At 35.7% G+C, this 18014-nt stretch overlaps 1 protein-coding gene across 2 annotated transcripts; it reads left to right on the forward strand.

Annotated features, from left to right (window-relative positions):
- The first annotated feature begins 4296 nt into the window (after window positions 1–4296).
- Window positions 4297–17616, forward strand: LOC104111277 (uncharacterized). Of its 2 annotated transcripts, XM_009620947.4 has the most exons (19): window positions 4297–4463; window positions 4569–4629; window positions 4840–4876; window positions 5305–5435; window positions 5545–5631; window positions 6477–6563; window positions 7426–7513; window positions 8610–8743; window positions 9787–9926; window positions 11266–11316; window positions 11445–11527; window positions 11604–11658; window positions 12792–12906; window positions 14089–14587; window positions 14659–14872; window positions 14966–15036; window positions 16258–16426; window positions 16507–16636; window positions 16738–17616. In XM_009620947.4, the coding sequence occupies exons 1-19, from the start codon at window positions 4365–4367 to the stop codon at window positions 17469–17471; spliced, it is 2985 nt and encodes a 994-aa protein (XP_009619242.1). In that variant the 5' UTR covers window positions 4297–4364; the 3' UTR covers window positions 17472–17616. The 2 variants fall into 2 exon arrangements, with proteins under 2 accessions (XP_009619242.1, XP_009619243.1); XM_009620948.4 differs by lacking the exon at window positions 6477–6563.
- The last annotated feature ends 398 nt before the right edge of the window (window positions 17617–18014 follow it).

The following is an 18014-nucleotide window of genomic DNA, read 5'->3' on the forward strand; positions in this document are numbered from 1 at the left end:
GCTTTGGGAAGACGAAGAACTGTGAAGATTAGAATGAAAAGAGATTTGAAGGTAAAAGTTTGAAATGATGAAGAAGGAGGCTATTTATAGATTTTATAGTGACGGTTCAAAATTGGCAGTGGCCGACCATCGACTAACGCGCATTTAATGCCTTGGTAACTGGACCAACGTGACATTTGTCACATACGTCACAATCGGGCTCGACGCAAACGTCAGTATGTGTTTAGTTAGAGGTTGGAAATCATATAGTTTCTCGCCACCTTCTTTCCGAGAAACGAGGGGACTATCTGGATACGGTCAAAACCTAGTTTGCACTTTATATAATCAGTCAATATCGAGCTGCGATGTGAAGTTGGGCTATCGAGCTCAAGATCCAGGGACCGATCAATACCGAGCTCGAGTCAATATCGAGATCGAGACCCAGAGACCGATTAATATCGAGCTCGAGTCTGAGAGACCGATCGAGCTATAGTCAATATCGAGCTCGAGACCCAGAGACCGACCAATACCAAGACCAACCGAGATCGAGATCGAGCCAAGAGACAAAGAGTCATTGTAGCCGCACTAGGGAAGAGAATCTCGGCGGAAATCAAGGGAAAGTTAATTAACTAATCTATCATGGGATCCCACTATGTACTTTTAATTATATCCAAAGTAGAATTTCTCCACTATATTAAGAGTGACTATCATTTGTGAAAGGGCATCATTTTTTGGGATTGAGACATTCATACACCATGACATTCAATGATTATTGAGATTTACACACACATAGCAAATATTATCCTTTTGGGAGTTTTGGATATTGATTCATCTTGTTCATTTATCAATCAATCTCTACTCAAATTGGGTTTGTATTCATTCCTTCCTGCAGTCAATATTCGATATATTTCTACTTATTTTTTCGATTTGTACCAAGTTATACCACGTATCCTTAAAACTACGTATATATTCAACTCTATCCATTTTTCGGGTAAACAGATATCATCTTAATTTCACCTAGTTATATAGTTGAGCCTCGTTATATATACTGACCCGTTACATTTCCCCTAAAACCCGGTTGGTTAGGCAAAGTTGAGGATCGGATTTAATGTTCTGTATTTATTCCACCCATAAAGTAGATAAAGACTATCAAATATAAAATTTACTCTATTCTCCATGTGACTTTAATTTAACTAAATTAATTTTAAGAAATTTACTATATTCTCGAATATTAAGTATGGCGGCTTAACTAAAATTAGTTAACTGGATTAACCACATCAGATATACACGTTAAGGCATATTGCTAGTTGTTATGCTATTTATTAGCCCTACCTTTTTATTCAAAAATTGTACTTTCGTTACTGTTGTACTTTTGGAAAGATCATGCAATAACGTGTATTCGACCAACTCTTAAAATTTGACGAAGGTAAAAAATTCCCTATTCTACTTGTTACGGCTCTAATGTTTAGCTACTACGGTAATCAACTCGTTTAATATAAGTGCAACTTGATATTTTTAATGAGGAAAGTACGAAGTAGGCATAAAAATGAAAATCATACACCATTATACCAAAGTTAACTTTCTAACATTGTGAAACAATAGATTAAACCCAAAGTTTAATTCACGGTCACCCACACTATGACGAAGTACGAAAAACAAATGTGTATTGCCAAGTAATTTAATGAATTAAGTAAAGTTAGTTGAGTGTTGATACCAAACACCATTATATCAATTCATGCACCTTAAGGATATGCCTAAAAGCCGGCATTTTTAGCTTATCATAAATCCAAGAAAAAATATTGAATAAAACCACTATGCATGACTTTGTCTTGTATATTTCTGTTAAATTATTGAAATGATTGTCGGATTTTCAACTAAAACGGGATTTATACAATAGTAAATCTTAAAACATAGGCCACCTTAACATTAATATTCCTAACTTAACCAAAATGATTAAACACGTGGCCACAATCAAATGGAAGGAGCGTTTTTGATTACCTACTAGGGTGCATTTATATTTCGATTCTCAAACTTCTTGGTGACGATAATGGGACCCCTCGATTGCATTAAAGTAAGACTAATGGAGTTTGGGGTGGGGGTGGAGCAGGTTGCAATTTCATGAGCCAAAACTTTTAACCGAACCGATGACTTATTAGCTTATTCGTATCGGATTATCAGGGTAATGGATGGTGAACGGATTGAGATTTTATAATTAACGGTTTAGGGGCGAATTACTCAATTTTCTTATCGGATAAACCATTAACTCGTTAAATTTTTTTATATTTACACTTTCCTATGGATCTTGAAGTAGCAAGAACTCCTAAGACTCGATGTCCATTCCAATTTATAACTTTTCCACCATAATTTTCAGTTCTATCCAGCTCATCAGGCCTGTTAGGATGCATACAGGAAGTCAGTCAACAAAACCACCCATAAAAAAGAATTCATTTCAATACTATACCAAAAAATTTCTATTTGGTTTAGCCGATAAATCGCCCGATAATCGTTAATCTGATATCAATCTGCCCATTATCTTAATGGATGGCTAGTGAATTACTACATTAATAATCCGATAACCGATAAGCCGAACCGTTAAGCATAATTATCCGTCAGATCCGTCCGATAAATACCCCTAATGGGGAGACATATAGGCAAATCCATGTTTGTATTAAGACAACTCTTCAGTCAGTAAAATACTTATTCACGGTTAAGTGATACAAATATTATGTAATCTTGCATTCATTGTTTAGTGTAACTATCAAACACGAATTTTTTGTGCCCTATGTCAACAACAACAATAACAAAAACCCTAGCTAGTAAATTCTCTATGTCCACGATCTATATATTAATGTGTATAGCTTTAATTGGGATTTTTGTAAAAGTCTATATATATTTGTATAAGTTTTAATTTTTAATTTAATTAGTTTCACAAAATATATATTAGGTAACAACTAACACCAATTTAAAATATATGATTCACTTTGTTGAGGAGAATTAGTTACTTTCTATTCGGTGGTGTAAGCTAAAGACGGATTGATCTAAAAATTAACTTGATAAGTTTAACTTTTAAGTTATTAATGTTAAATTTAATGGACTTTTATAATTATGAATTCAAAATATACTATTGATTAAAACTATGTGATTATTTGTTACATAATTATGTTTTGGAGTATAAATATTGAGTTTTGTTGAACTTATAAAATACCTAGTAAGCTTCATCCGCCACTTATGTAAGCAGTGACGTGGATAAACCTTATGCCCCTCCCTTACAGCCGCAATGGTTGTGGGCGTTTGACATATACGTTGGGTCCAGCTAGCTTATCTTGTCTTTGCAAAATTTCCTTATCTTTTTTCTTTTTATGTTTGCAATTATATTTGAATTTATACTGCATTTTTTTTTTACCTTTTTGGGAAAAAAATATTTTGTTCGTTAACTCAAATTTTCATTCACATACAAAAAATAGGATTTCGATTGTAAATCGTGCTAAAAGAACATTTCAATGAAAATTCAAATTGCCGCTACTCCCTTAGGTATTCGTAGCTTGAAAAAAAGAAGAAAAACACTAAAACTGGACTCTTTGAGAAAATCAAATCATTGACAAATGACATTATGAGTATTCGAGAAACCTACATTTTCTATAAGATCATATTGTTTGACATCTTTTATGCGATCCATCATAAAGAATGATTTAAAATCCATAAAAATTATCCAGAAGAAGATTATTTCCAGTAAAATAAGGTGTATAATACATAAAAAAAGTTTCAACGTAAACAAATACTATTTCTTTCTTTCTTAGTAGTATTGTTTTCATTCTCATTGGTATTGTTTCTGCTTCCTCGTCTATACACAAATAGCCGACCATATTCATTGTTTACTTTTTTAGTCATATACATAATTATACAATGATTATACATACATAAAACAAAAATTATGTATATATTATACATCCACAGGCTATTTTTAAGGGGTATTATCACTTTTAGCTCGTGTCAGAAATTATTTACATTCGATAGACGAAAAAGTATATAAGATTTGTAGAATTTTTGTATATAACATACATAATGTATATATATACAAAAAAATAAAATCAGCTATTATTTTGAGAGGCTATACAATGCAAATTTAAGTGGTTGGGTGGACGGCTATTTGAGTTAATTCTTCTTCTTTTATTGTCGGCCCACTTTTCTTGACACAGGCCTGGGCCGAACTCAACTCACAATTTTTCTTTAATTTTCCTGGACCAATTCCTTGTTGAGCCCACACCAAAAGATTGTGTCCTAACCCGAAATTGAAAAACCCTGTAGCCATAAACCCCTAAAGATCTCCTCAGCACATCAACTCCAAAAGCTATCGTTTCGTGTTCAGTTCTTCGCAATCGGAAAAAATGGGAAAGAATAAGAAGACGATGTCTAATGGCGATAGCCAACATTCACCTGCTACCATATTCGCTAACAATTTACCTTATTCTTTCACTAATGCCCAGGTAATTTCTCCTTTCTTCCCTAATAGAAATAAAATTCAGCTCTTTGCTGCTGCAATTCGTCAAAAAAAAGGAAAATAAACATACTGAGCTACTAATTATTTACAGTTGGAAGAGACGTTCAGTGAAGTTGGACCAATTAGGCGGTGCTTTATGGTTACAAATAAAGGTAATTTCACTTGAAAAATTTACAAATTCAAATACGTTGAAAAAGAAAAAAACTAGTTAGATGCAAGTAATGGTTATGTTTTTTAATTGCGTCGTATTTTTAGTTTTTGCTATGAGTGAAAGAGAATTAGGTAAATGACGGAACACTTATTCCTTTATTAGGATTCAGTCTGTTGAAAAACTAATCAAGTCTCCATTTTTATGTGCATAGGTTCAAGTGAGCACCGAGGCTTCGGCTTTGTGCAATTGTAAGTTAATGCATTTATTACTGCCTTTTGTTTTTAAATGTTGGTATGTCCAGAGGCGGAGCCAGGATTTGAACCTTATGGGTTCAGAATTGTAATCCTTTTAAGTTATTGGGTTCTAAATTAACAAGTTGTACATATTCAATGAATTTCGTACGAATTCTTGTTTTTCTTACCTTAATCTAAATGAACCTTTTCCAAACATTATTTTCAGTCTAACATGCTGCCAATGTTGGAAAATGCTAAGTATTACTTTTGAATGCAAGGTGTAGATTTTACATGATCTGACACTATAAATAAATCATGGATTGAAGCAATGCTTCGTAGTTGATAAGTTACTTAAGAGAATAAATATTCAGTGGTGTGTTTCCAATCTTGTGTATGTGGTTCGTATATTGTGCAACTTATTCTTCCTTTATGTGTTGTCGTAGTGCATCTGTTGATGACGCTAACCGTTCCATCGAGCTAAAAAATGGCACAGTGGTTGGAGGAAGGAAAATTGGAGTTAAACAAGCTATGCAACGTGCACCACGTGAACAACGTCGATCAAAGGGGGATCAAGGTTTGTGCTTCTTTAGTTTCATATTTTGCCAGATTCAATAAGGAATTGCACTAACATAAAGTACTCAACCTGTTGCTTATCTTACTTTTGTATCAATTGTATTATTCAGAAAGCACCGCTGATGCAAAAGATGCCAAGGACGTTCCTTCTACTGAAATAGTCAAGCACGAACAAGCTTCAAGCTCTCAGGGAACAGGTTCGTAGCTATAACACTAGAGATACTTTCAATATTAATGTAGCTTTTTAGTTACTAATTGCTGTCTGAGAACCCAATTCAGCACTTAAGTTACTACATATAAATGTGATTGATGACAGAACCAAAAGAGCGCTTAATACATTAAGTGCCACATGCTTTAAATATTTTCTGAAACCAACTTGGCTTTTCACTAATTTGAAACTGACTATTCAGAGTCATGGCATGTCCTCTAACACGTCTCAATAAAAGGAAATGTAACGGAGATTTAAAAATTCTTTAGCTTTTTCTTTCAAAAGGTGATGTTTGGTTAGGAGTAGTGGAGAAAATAAAATCTCCCCATAAAATTTAACATCATTAATATAATGTTTGGCTTCACTTTTCTTTTCTATAAAATTCAGCATTATTTTAGCAATGCTTGGTCCCAATTTTTCTTTTCCACATTACTAGTACCCACATAAGTTATACGAGAATATATGTATTACTTTACGTAGGACAAAATGTAGAAAGAATTCGGGGATTAGCAACACATGGATTATAACTATTAAATGACAAAAATAACCCTTATGTAGTAACCAATATTTTATTTTGTTAAAAGAATAACAATATTTTTTAAGATATACACTATATAGTATTTTTAATCAACAAACCAAGCATCCAATCATAAATAATCCCTTCATTATAATTCATACATTACTAATCTCTTAACTACAGTCCCTACATTATTAATCCCTGCATAACCCGTTTCTAAACCAAACGACCCCTTTAATATGGAAAATTGCACTAACAGAAAATACTCAATCTGTTGATTTTCTGACTTTTTTTAATCAATTATATTTATTATTCAGAAAGCACTGCTCATAAAGAAGATGGCAGGGATTGTCCTTCTACTGAAATAGTTGAGAAGAAACAAGCTTCAAACTCGCAGGGAACAGGTTCTTTGCTATAGCATACCAGTGTTATTTTCAATATAAATGTAGCTTTTAGTATCTAAGTGCTGTATGAGAACCCAATTTAGCACTTCAAATTGAATGCCTCAAGTTATTATATTTTAAACGTGTTTGATGACAGAACCAAAGGATCACTTAATACATTAAATGTCACGGCTTTTACATAATTTTGGCCACCAACTTGGATTTTAATTAAGTTGAATATGGCCGTTCATGAGTGGCAAGAGTGGGTTGTTTTAGTGGTAAACACCCTCCCCTTCCAACCGAGAGGGTGTGAGTTCGAGTCACCCCAAGAGCAAGGTGGGGAGTTCTTGGATGGAGGGAGCCGAGGGTCTATCGGAAACAGCCTCTCTACCCCAGGGTAGGGGTAAGGTTTGCGTATAAACTACTCTCCCAAGACCCCACTAGTGAGATTATACTGGGCTGTTGTTGTATGGCCGTTCATGAGTCATGGCATGCCATGTAACACGTCTCAATAAAATGTAAATTCAAATTTAAGAGCCACCATATTCTAGATATTCAGTTAATACAATTTTTTTGACATTTACAGAGATATACTTCAATAAATGTTTTAAGATATCTTGAGTGAATACTTATGTTAGATACACATAATATAGAATAAACAATACATTAGACATTTAAAAGATAAGGTTTTGCATTAGCTTCATATTTATTCATTGAACGGGATTTACTTTTACGTACAATGATAAGTATCATATGAGTTAGTGATTTTTGTATTTTAAAATTATTAGTGACTTAGATTATTAGATAAAACAAAATTCAATCAACTTCAGCCTTCAGATTTTACTTTAGAACAGCCCCTGACGCTGTAACTTAATGTTGGCAGAAAACCTAGGAAAACCCACTAGAAAAAGAAAGGCTGCATTGCTTTGCGATGGTGTTGCTGATGAAGGAAATTATTCAGGAAAACAGAGGTACTTTGTTGTGTATTTGGTACTGTTGCACTTTCATTTGTTAAATTTCGCTATTTCTCTTGATTATGAAAATATTCTGTTTAAACTAAGTTATAAATATCATTTTGGAAATTGTCACTTTTTGTCGATAATAATTTTGGTATCGGCTAATTTAAAAAAGGATATCTTGTATTCTAGAGTTTATGTTGTATTGTTAGTGTTATTTAAGGACCAAATATGAAGTACTAAAACTCTAGGGACCAGTGGATTAATCTTCTGTAAAATGCTGAAGGATGATAAATTGATAATTGTTATGCTATCACATTGGACCAGGTCATCCGTTGTTATTCATTAATCATTTCCACTTCCCGTGGTTTTCATTTAATTTTTACTTTTAAGTATGCTGAGTTATTCTAGATTCTTTTTCATTCTTGGTGGATTAGTGCTGTAATATCTTGTCTTGCTCGCCTAACTTTTGAGTCTTGCGTCTTTGTGTTAGACATGATGCTGGTGTCTGCCTAGGCACTACTTAGGTGCTGAGGTATTTTGACCTTTGTTTAAAACTAATTATCACCTGTGAACTTTTTAATCTCCCCCGTTTACCAAATATAAAATTTTATGCGTCCTCACACAGTTTTCTGAGAGCTAAAGTTTGTAGTTTCAGTCTTTCAGATTCATGTAGAGTTTTTTTAGAAGTGATTTTTGGCTTTCAGGAGCAATTTTTCCATTGCGCTTAAATTTGTTAATTAAAACCTCAGGCATATCACACTTTTTAGGTGGTGAAGAATGATTTTGTATAGCTCAGTGATAGTCTTTTGATTTCTTAATGCACCCATGGAGTTCCCGTTTGCATAGATGGTTGAGTGTCTTTTGTAGAGAACCACATTCTTGTCTAGGTTCTCTGCCTTTTGTACCACTTGTAGAAGGGGAGTTTTTCCCGTATCAACTAAATATTACTTATCAAAAGAGAAACAGGCATACTGCATCACTCTTTGGCAGTTTGAAGTTATGCATTTGAACGTTGAATAGTGATTGTGTAGTCTTTCCTTTCCCTTAGTTGACTGATGTAACTCCTCCTTTTGTATTTACTTCTTATGTCTTCCTTCATGTTAAACAGGGTCGCCAGGACAGTTATAATAGGAGGTATTGTAAATGCGGATATGGCAAAGGAGGTTCACCAGCTTGTGCAGAAGTGTGGCACCATATGTTCTGTTACTTACCCTCTTCCAAAAGAAGAGATTGAAAGTCATGGTAAAACCATTTACATGTGCTTCCCTTTGCATTTGTTTTGGGTGCTATTTCAGCTGCCGCAGGCTATCAGATCTTTTTCATGAACCAGATTTAATCCTGTAATGACTTTCTTTAAGATTACTCTTTTCTTAAAACACAGTATACTTGCTTGTATATATGTGTATCTGGTCCTTTACATAAAGAAGGAAAACATCTACAGTCAGTACTATAAATCATGGAAAAAGGGAGAGTACTCTAGTATAAACTCTTTTGTGTGTAAGCCATCAAAAAATTCTTATCTATGTTAAGAAGGGCATTAAGAAAGGGGAAGAACGAGTACTGAGCCATCAAAAAATTCTTATCTATGTTAAGAAGGGCATTAAGAAAGGGGAGGAACGAGTTAAGGTCTTAATAGCTATGATATAGTTACATCTCTATTAAATAGACAATCCTTACTTCTATGGTCAGTTGCTGAATCAAGTGCAAATGTCTTACACTCTTTGCAGCTGGCGTAGTATCTCTATAAGGTCGAATTCCTCTAATTTTTGAGTTCAAATTCCTCGTATATTTTCATGCTGTATTGAGTACATAAAGCTTGATCAACCTCTCTTTTGGATTCCTGTGTTTAATTGATCATGCATGGTCTCCAAATTTTTTCATGTAATCTCTTTCCTTATACAAGTCGGTGTTCATGTAAACAGGTTGTTAACTTGGATTACCAATGTTTGTGCTTAAGGTTGAAGCAGTTAAGAATAGCTCACTGCTTTGTTCTCAATATGTCTATGTTCAGCACTCAGTTGCAGTTTTTGTGATTAAGGTCTCTTTAGCAAATATGCTTACCTACAAGTCTACATCTTTTTGAGTTAGAACTGCTTAATTTGATTTGTGATTCTCAATGGATTAAATCCGCAATAAGCTGTTGAGGATTTTGGATTTGAAGTGGTTACTTTTACTATAACTTCCTAAGAAGAAACAAGTTGGATCATAAATTCCAATAAAAGTTATAAGATACATGTTATTTGACTTAGCAACTAATATATTTTACAAATCTATTGATATTCTAGGGCTAGCACAGGATGGTTGTAAGATGGATGCTTCATCTGTACTTTTCACTAGTGTCAAATCAGCTCAAGTTTGTGTTGCATCATTACACCAAAAAGAAGTAAATGGAGCAACACTTTGGGCACGCCAACTTGGTGGAGAGGTGAGGTTGTTGTAATTTTGTTCAGATAATTGGCTGCTGCTGTTTTATTAGCTTTTGTCATGTGAGCTGGCTTCCTTAGGGGAAGATTTAAGCAAGTTTGAAATAGTAGGACATGTCCAAAATTGTTTTTACTTATTGTTTCACCTTGATCATGATTTCTTTCAATGAAGACTATAATGGTAATTGTCGATGATTAAAATAATGGTGGTACATGAAATGCTTCAGTCAGTATTAATATTCAAGTCCATTGTAGAAATGCCTGAGGGATGAAGTGAACACACCCCTAGTAGCAGACATTCAGGAATTAAAATCATAGATCCTCCTCATAGTGTGCAAAAAGAGACTGTCTTACCAAGGGAATGTAATGCTTAGGAAGAAGTCCTCGATCATTGGCTTTATTAGAATAAACTAAAAATTGTTTTTTGGAATGTGCACTTTGATTTTGAAGAAATATTTCCTACAGCTTCTGTCTCGAAGCTATTATTATTTCTAGCAACAATTCACTGGCTTCTTTATTACCACCCTCTCTTTTCAGTTGGTTTTACAATTCTGGGGGCTGCTCCTTAACCTGAAAAATTGGTGATGTTAGCCACCATGAGCTAGCGGCTTCCAAATGAAAATTTCATTGTGGATTGCACAATAAACTTCATGATGGTCTTAATACTTTCAAACGGCTGTGGCTGATGGTGCAGAAACTTGTTCTCTACCTTCTCAGCTGTGTTTTAGATCTCTTTCCTGCTAAATAGTTATAGTTCTTTAGCTAGGTATTAGCTTTTTACTTTTCTGCTTCAGTATTGCTGTAGTTTGTTGACCGGAGAAAATACTAAGCATCTGAAAGTCAGAATGAAGAAAAAGGAAATACGAGTGACTATCTTTACTTACCATGTCAATCAGTTCCCGGTGGGCCTTCCTCATGGTTTCTCATATTATTACTCCCAATTAGACCCTGCCTCTTTTTGATATTGGTGGTATCTGAGTTAATTTGCACATACCGCCACTGCACATCTTGTCCGGTCCACAAACACAGGTTGCCGAGATAATCCTATCCACCAAGGCTAGAGCAAATGGGCTCACAAGAAGTTGTGTAACTGCAATTCGAACCTGGCGTTTCCATGTTGTCACTCCTGTTCCTCAACCAATAGGTCATGCCTATGGGGACCACCTCATTTTACCTTTTATCTCTCCCATATCTGTAACTTGTATAAATTGCTAGCGCAACATTCTTGTTTGGAAGAGGTCTTGTTCCATTTTTACTGGACACAGTTTGCTGCCCAACTTTGTAAGAAGAGTTATATCAGCTGATGGACTTGCACTTTCTAACTAATACATTTCTGACCAGGGCTCAAAGACGCAAAGGTGGAAACTTATAGTGAGGAATCTTCCTTTTAAGGTCTACTCTTCTGTTCTGTATTTTATTATGTCTGTTCTATAAGCTAATCCACTTTTAGTGTACCATTTTCCTTTATATTCATTTGTGCTCACAGAGCTCTGACCTTTGAGCTTGGCAATAAAACATAGGCCAAAGTGAATGAGATAAAAGATCTGTTTTCAAAAGTTGGCTTCGTGTGGGATGTGGTTATTCCTAAGAATTCTGAGACAGGGTAAGGGACTTCCCTTTACAATCTAAAGTTTGTTATTGTTAATTGCCACTAGTAACCATTAGTTAGCATTTTGCAGGTTATCAAAAGGATTTGCGTTTGTCAAATTTACGTCGAAGCAGGATGCAGAGAATGTATGAACTTCATATTCATATCAAGTAACTTTAATAATAAGGGTGTTAATTAGTTGATTCCTTTCTTCTATCGTGAAATTAAGAAGCTATTATAGTCTGAGGAAGTGAACTGTGAAGATGCACATGTGGTGAAAGAATTGATGAATTTGTTTTTATCCGCTTTCTGAAATTCCCCTCAACCTCGAAGAAATGAAGCACAAAAGGATGTTTATGCCCCTTTGGAAGTTTTCAAATTGCATCGAGACAGATTTTTTGTTTGCTTGTTGTCTGCTCAGATTCCACCTGGCAATTATAGCTATATGGATCTACATTTGGCAATCCATTTTGTTGTCATTCTCTTTTACAGTTCAATACCAACTTCTGTTTTTTTAATTCGATTCAGCTGTAGAAAAAAATGAGTCGATTAACATTTTCTTTGTTACTATCTTAAACATGCTATATTCTCTTGATGTGATTATTATTTAAAAAAAAAAGGGTTTCTTAAAGCACCTGGTGGTGTGGTCTAGATACCAACTTCTGTTTTTTTTAATTCGATTCAGCTGTAGAAAAAAATGAGTCGATTAACATTTTCTTTGTTACTATCTTAAACTTGCTATATTCTCTTGATGTGATTATTATTATTTTTTTTAAAAAGGGTTTCTTAAAGCACCTGGTGGTGGTCTAAATAAGGGGCCCGGGGCTTTGTTTCATGGTAATAGCATAGCTAATTGCCTTTTCTGATGCTCATCTGCTCCCTACCTAATCTTGGAAAGAATAAGTAACGACAAAATGTCTCTCCGTGTTTACTTTTTATTCATAGGGTGCTTTTTTATGATCAGATAATCTTTTACGACACAAATTAGTATAAGATGTCAAACATAACCACTACAGTCTTTAAGGCTTACTGAACACTTCCCTTGTTAAAGTGAAGAATCATACTTTTTGCCGCAGTTTGCATATCTCGATAGATATGATTGGAGTTTCTCTTTTATAAGGAATATATGAGTGATAAGCATCACAAAATGCTAGTGCTTCTAATTTATGTTTTCAATGATGTACTTGAGGAGCTTGCACCACTTTGAACTTTCATTTGGTTATCCCTTGGATTCTTATCTAGTTGAACTCCTAATTTTGTTTTCAATATCTCTTTGTAGGTTATTAAGACATTTAATGGGAAAACATTGAGTAAGCGAACTATTGCAGTTGATTGGGCCGTATCAAAAAAGGTTTATGCAGCTGGTGGTCAATCTTCAGCAACTGTACAAGATGGTAAGTGTCTCTCTTTTTGTCTGAGAGTATTTGTTATATTTTGCTAGATATGTCATGATTTTCTTAATCCAATCATATCGAGCAAATTTTGGTCTTTAGGCTAGCGTGGCATCTACCTTTTGGCATACTTCTTGTATACGAGTTTTTTTTTTTGTGACCAAACATATAAGAGGTTTCTCTGATTTAATACACCTTTGGATTAAGTCAGGAATAATGATTCAGCGGCTCGTGTTGGTTTTTCAAAATTCTTTGGCCAGATCTATTTTCTTATTTTTAATGAGTGTGCTTAAAAAATCACCAATTTGATAAGTATATTATAGTGAGCAGACACGAGACAGAAACATAACGGGAATGATGTGTATGTGCTGCCTTTTGGCTTTTGGAAAATCCCTCAGGCCATAGATTTTTCAATCTATTCTCCTTGCTCAGAATCAAGGTCTGTTCAAGGGGCATGTGGATCAGAGGCTTGCAGAAGATAAGGGGAAAAGGAAAATTTGCATTGAACTGCAATGGACTCAGATCTATCTAGTATAAGCTGAAACTAAATGCTAATTGTGCCTTAATAGGTTGTTGCATTCTTTGCTCTATAATTGAGATACTTCTACTCCTTCTACTAAGATGGATGATCACTTCGTAACATATCTTAGTTGCTTTGACTCTGTTACTCAAAATGTGTTTGGAATGCTAATTTCGTTTCGTATGCCTCATCAAGATCTTCATGTTTTGAATCGGGTTCAATTTTGTTTAATAAACGATCCATGTGTGCAAGTCTTGCTTTGCTTGGTTTCTTGAAGTCCCAGTGTCCAACATTTCTCCTATGTATATATGAAGAGAACTAAGTTCTTTTAGAAGTGAGGTTGAAATAATGCAAGTATCCTTCGGTGTCTAGGTACCTAATGCGTGATGTGTGGTTACTTGTAGAGACCTGTTAACAATAGTTTAGGTATTTTCGGGGGTTTCTCACAAGAGCTTATCGTTGTTGTCTGATCATGCTTTTAGAGCTTTTTATCCCCTTTTTTCCTCAAACTCCTCCATCTAAACTGTTCCACAGCTAGTTCTTCCTTTATTTTTCATTTTGGTGCTGATGTTATAGTGCTATATCAGTTACTTTGTTTATGCTCTTAAAGGCATTGCTTCATGAGTGGGAACATAACAATTCAATCTACACTATTTTCTCTGCAGGACAGGACACAAAAGATGATAGTAGTAGTGATACGGATGAAGACGTTGAAATTGATGGAAAATCTCAGCAAGCTGAAGAGGACGGAGATGACTCTCACCTTTTAGAAGAAGAAAATAACCAGACTGAAGTTAATTTTGACGAAGAGGCAAACATTGCGAAAAAAGTTCTTCAGAATTTCATTTCTCCAACTTCAATAGGGCCAACTACTTCTACAAATGATATTTCGGGCCTTCCCAAGCAGGGAAAGGATGTTGAAACTATTCTCCCACCAGATGAACCACTGGGTGCATGTGCATCTACGGCAAATAAAACACCACACGACAATTTAGACAAGAACAAAGAGATTAATGCTGGGCAGAGTGAGGGAGCAGATGATCTGCAGGGAACAGTTTTCATTAGCAACCTTCCTTTTGACGTTGATAATAAAGAAGTCAAACAACGGTTTTCTGCTTTTGGTGAAGTGGAGTACTTTGCTCCGGTTCTTGACCGAGTCACCAAGTATGAGCTCTACGGTGTGTTCACACTTTGTTGTCTAACAGCTCCTAGTAAACTTATTCTACATGTTGCAGGCGACCAAGGGGTACTGGTTTTCTCAAATTTAAAACAGCAGAGGCTGCTGAAGCTGCTGTTTCCGCTGCCAATGTTGTGGATGGTTTAGGTATCTTTCTGAAGGGTCGGCAATTAAAGATTTTGAAGGCTTTGGACAAGAAAGCTGCTCATGATAAGGAGTTGGAGAAGGCCAAAAAGGAGGATAGTGATCACCGCAACCTTTACCTGGCAAAGGTTGGCTTCTATTGCTAATGCCGTCTCGGCATTTAACTTCTTCCAAGAGATTTTTTAAAATTAATGTGGATGTAATCTGTTTTTCTTTAACAGGAGGGTCTTATTGTGGAGGGGACCCCAGCTGCTGAAGGTGTTTCAGTGAGTGATATGTCAAAGCGCAAGGGGTAAGTCTTACCAAGTTTTTTCTTAAATTCAAAATGGTGGATCTTGAAAGGTTAACATGCTTTTGGTTGTGCATATCCTAACAATTAACCTCATATCAGCTGAGTAATAATTTTTTGGAAACTCGGAATTGCCCCTATTCTTATGACTCCTTTTTAATAAAAGCTTCTTTAACATGATATAGGACAATGATTCATAGAGCAAGAGTGATCCCTTAAGAGAAGTCTATACGTCCAGAGCATAAAGGAAATATATGGTAGGAGTGACTTGTGTAATAATAATAATGTTTAATATTTTATAAAATTAGAGCTCCCTGTTAAGACAATAAAAGGTAACAAGCTGGATATAAGTTTGTGATGGAAATCTGCTAATTGTGTTTGATAGAAGTCCCACGTAAGAACAGTGGAAGAGCTACAGTTCCTTTTTCCATTATTTAACCAACTTTCCTTGATAGAAGCAGGAAAGTTTGGCCCATCTCTGTTGGACTTGATCTTCCTCCTGAATTGCCTACTCTAAGCTAGACTTTTTCTTTTACTTGAAAAATAGAGAGGGTAAACTTGACAAAATTAGCCAAGGTTTTAGGAATTGCAGTTCAGAATGACGAATAAGGCACTAGATCATGAAAAACTCTGTGGTGTATGCTGAGTATCTTTCAAGAGTTTGAACTATGCAAAAGGGTGAAATTACAGTGGGTTGGCGTCACACACATTTTGTCAAACGGAAATGTCCCCGTGATGAGGCTAATTTTCTTCTGATGAATAACATTCTGTTGTTTAGAGTGCAACTGGTTTCATAGGTAATGTCTCGCAGTCACGAGAGGTGAGTCCTTGTGATTTTGCTAGTTTGAGGATTTAGTTTGCCTCTACAGGCCACATTTCAGGTTGGTGGCAACTCCCTTTACACTAATTCTAGTAGATTTTCTGCATTCAACGGTTAACAAACGCTCTCCTCTTTTTTTATATTTTGGTATGCCAGTGTGATTTTCCTTGGACTATTTATTCCTTTCCTTTCACTTTAGGTTGGAACTGAATTGATTAGCAAATAAATTGGATGAATAGATAATTACTTCACCTTTTACTCTTTTGATGACCTGTGCAACATTTTATGCTTTTCTTAAATCAGTAAATGCAGAATGCTTTTGAAAGTTGTGGAGCTGTTCTATTGCAGTTCTTAAATGTTTTATATGTTCCTAGCTTGCGATGCTAATGTAGTTCCTCACTCAGGCTGCAAGAAAAGAAGATGATCAAGCTGAAATCCCCAAATTTCCATGTGTCAAGGACACGACTGATTGTATACAATCTTCCCAAGTCGATGACTGAAAAACAGCTGAAGACACTTTGCATTGATGCAGTTACCTCTCGTGCTACTAAGCAAAAGCCTGTGATCCGGCAGGTGAGCTATGTTTTGAAATTTAGTCTTTACAGTTTGGCCATATTTGTTCTTGCAACTCATTATCTTTTTCTATGTTGCAGATAAAGTTTTTGAAGGATGTGAAAAAAGGACAAGTAGTAGCAAAGAATCATTCTCGCGGAGTAGCTTTTCTTGAGTTCTCAGAGCATCAACATGCACTTGTGGCTTTAAGAGTTCTCAACAACAATCCTGGTAATGTGCCTTTAGTGTGCTAGATATTGCAACCTTACGTCTTTCTGGTGAATTTTAGGATTCTAGGTTTATGGGTTATCTGAGTAATTATATATTTCCAGAGACTTTTGGTCCTGAGCATCGTCCAATAGTGGAGTTTGCTCTTGATAATGTGCAAACAATGAAGCTTCGTAATCAGAAACTTCAGCAGCAAGGTTTTAACAAGAACAGAGAAGATCTGCAGCAGAAAGCCAATAAAACTGAACTGAATCCCCGAGATAAACAGTCAAGAAAACGCAAGTCCAGTGGGGACACATTATCAGTTGCTGGGAATAGAGATGTAGTGAAAAGCAAGCGTGTCAGAGGTGCCACTGCAGAGGAAGGCAATGCATCATCAGTTTCAGGGAGTAAAGATGGAGATGAACTGAAAAATAGAGGTGCCAGAGGAACCAACAAAGAAGAAAGAGATGAGAAGAAGAACAACAACAAGAGGGAAGGTAAAAAGCTAGGAGGCACAAAACAAAAGCCAAAACATAATCAAGAAGGAAAAAAGCTTGGCAGATTTGGAAATGAACATTCAGATAATGCTACTCTCAAGGTTGGACATAAAGAAGATGTTGCAGTGAGAACAAAAAGGAGGAAGTTGGAAGATAAAACTAACCAACAGAAACAAAATATGAGTTTACAGGTCAAGAAAAAGGATAAAAAGAATAAAGACCCGGTGGGACGGGATGCTGTGGACAAGTTGGATATGCTGATTGAGCAATACAGATCCAAATTCACAAACAACAGTTCTAATCAAACTGATAGTAAGCAGCAGGGCTCTAAACAGCTTAAAAGGTGGTTCCAATCCTAAACCAATAGTTCTTCTGTAGCTTAATTTTATTTGATGATAAGAAGAACTGAGTATCATCTTGGGTTTGTATTTTGTTGTATTCTCCCCTTAAAATGTGGGATAACAATTTTGGTTTTAATATATGGGATAGCTATTTTAGTCAGAATTTTTTTTTTCGTTTAGCAATTGTTTTTACGTTCTGCTCTTTAGCCCCCAGGGCGCTTACAGGATGTGTTGGAAAACTGCGAAAATGCTGCAGTTAGAGTCGAAACCCACCCACCCCCCCAAAAATCTCTCACGCCTCCCCTTCCTCTCTCTCTCCTCTTTCTTCTTTCCCTCTTCCCCACTCCCATACTTACTAGAGCAACAACACTCCCGTCGACTGCTGTTTCGCCGGGCAGCAACATCAGCCCTTTTCCCTCTTGCTTTTCTTCTTCATTTTTAATTCTTAGTTGCGGGTAATTCCCCCCCCCCCCCCCCCCCTCTCTGCTTTTTTCCTCTTCGTTCCATCTTTCTCTTCGTTCCCTTTTCTTTTCGCTTTTTTTGCTACGACTGGGACTTCAC

Source organism: Nicotiana tomentosiformis, chromosome 1 (genome assembly GCF_000390325.3).
Source record: "Nicotiana tomentosiformis chromosome 1, ASM39032v3, whole genome shotgun sequence".
In the NCBI taxonomy this organism is placed as follows: domain Eukaryota; kingdom Viridiplantae; phylum Streptophyta; class Magnoliopsida; order Solanales; family Solanaceae; genus Nicotiana; species Nicotiana tomentosiformis.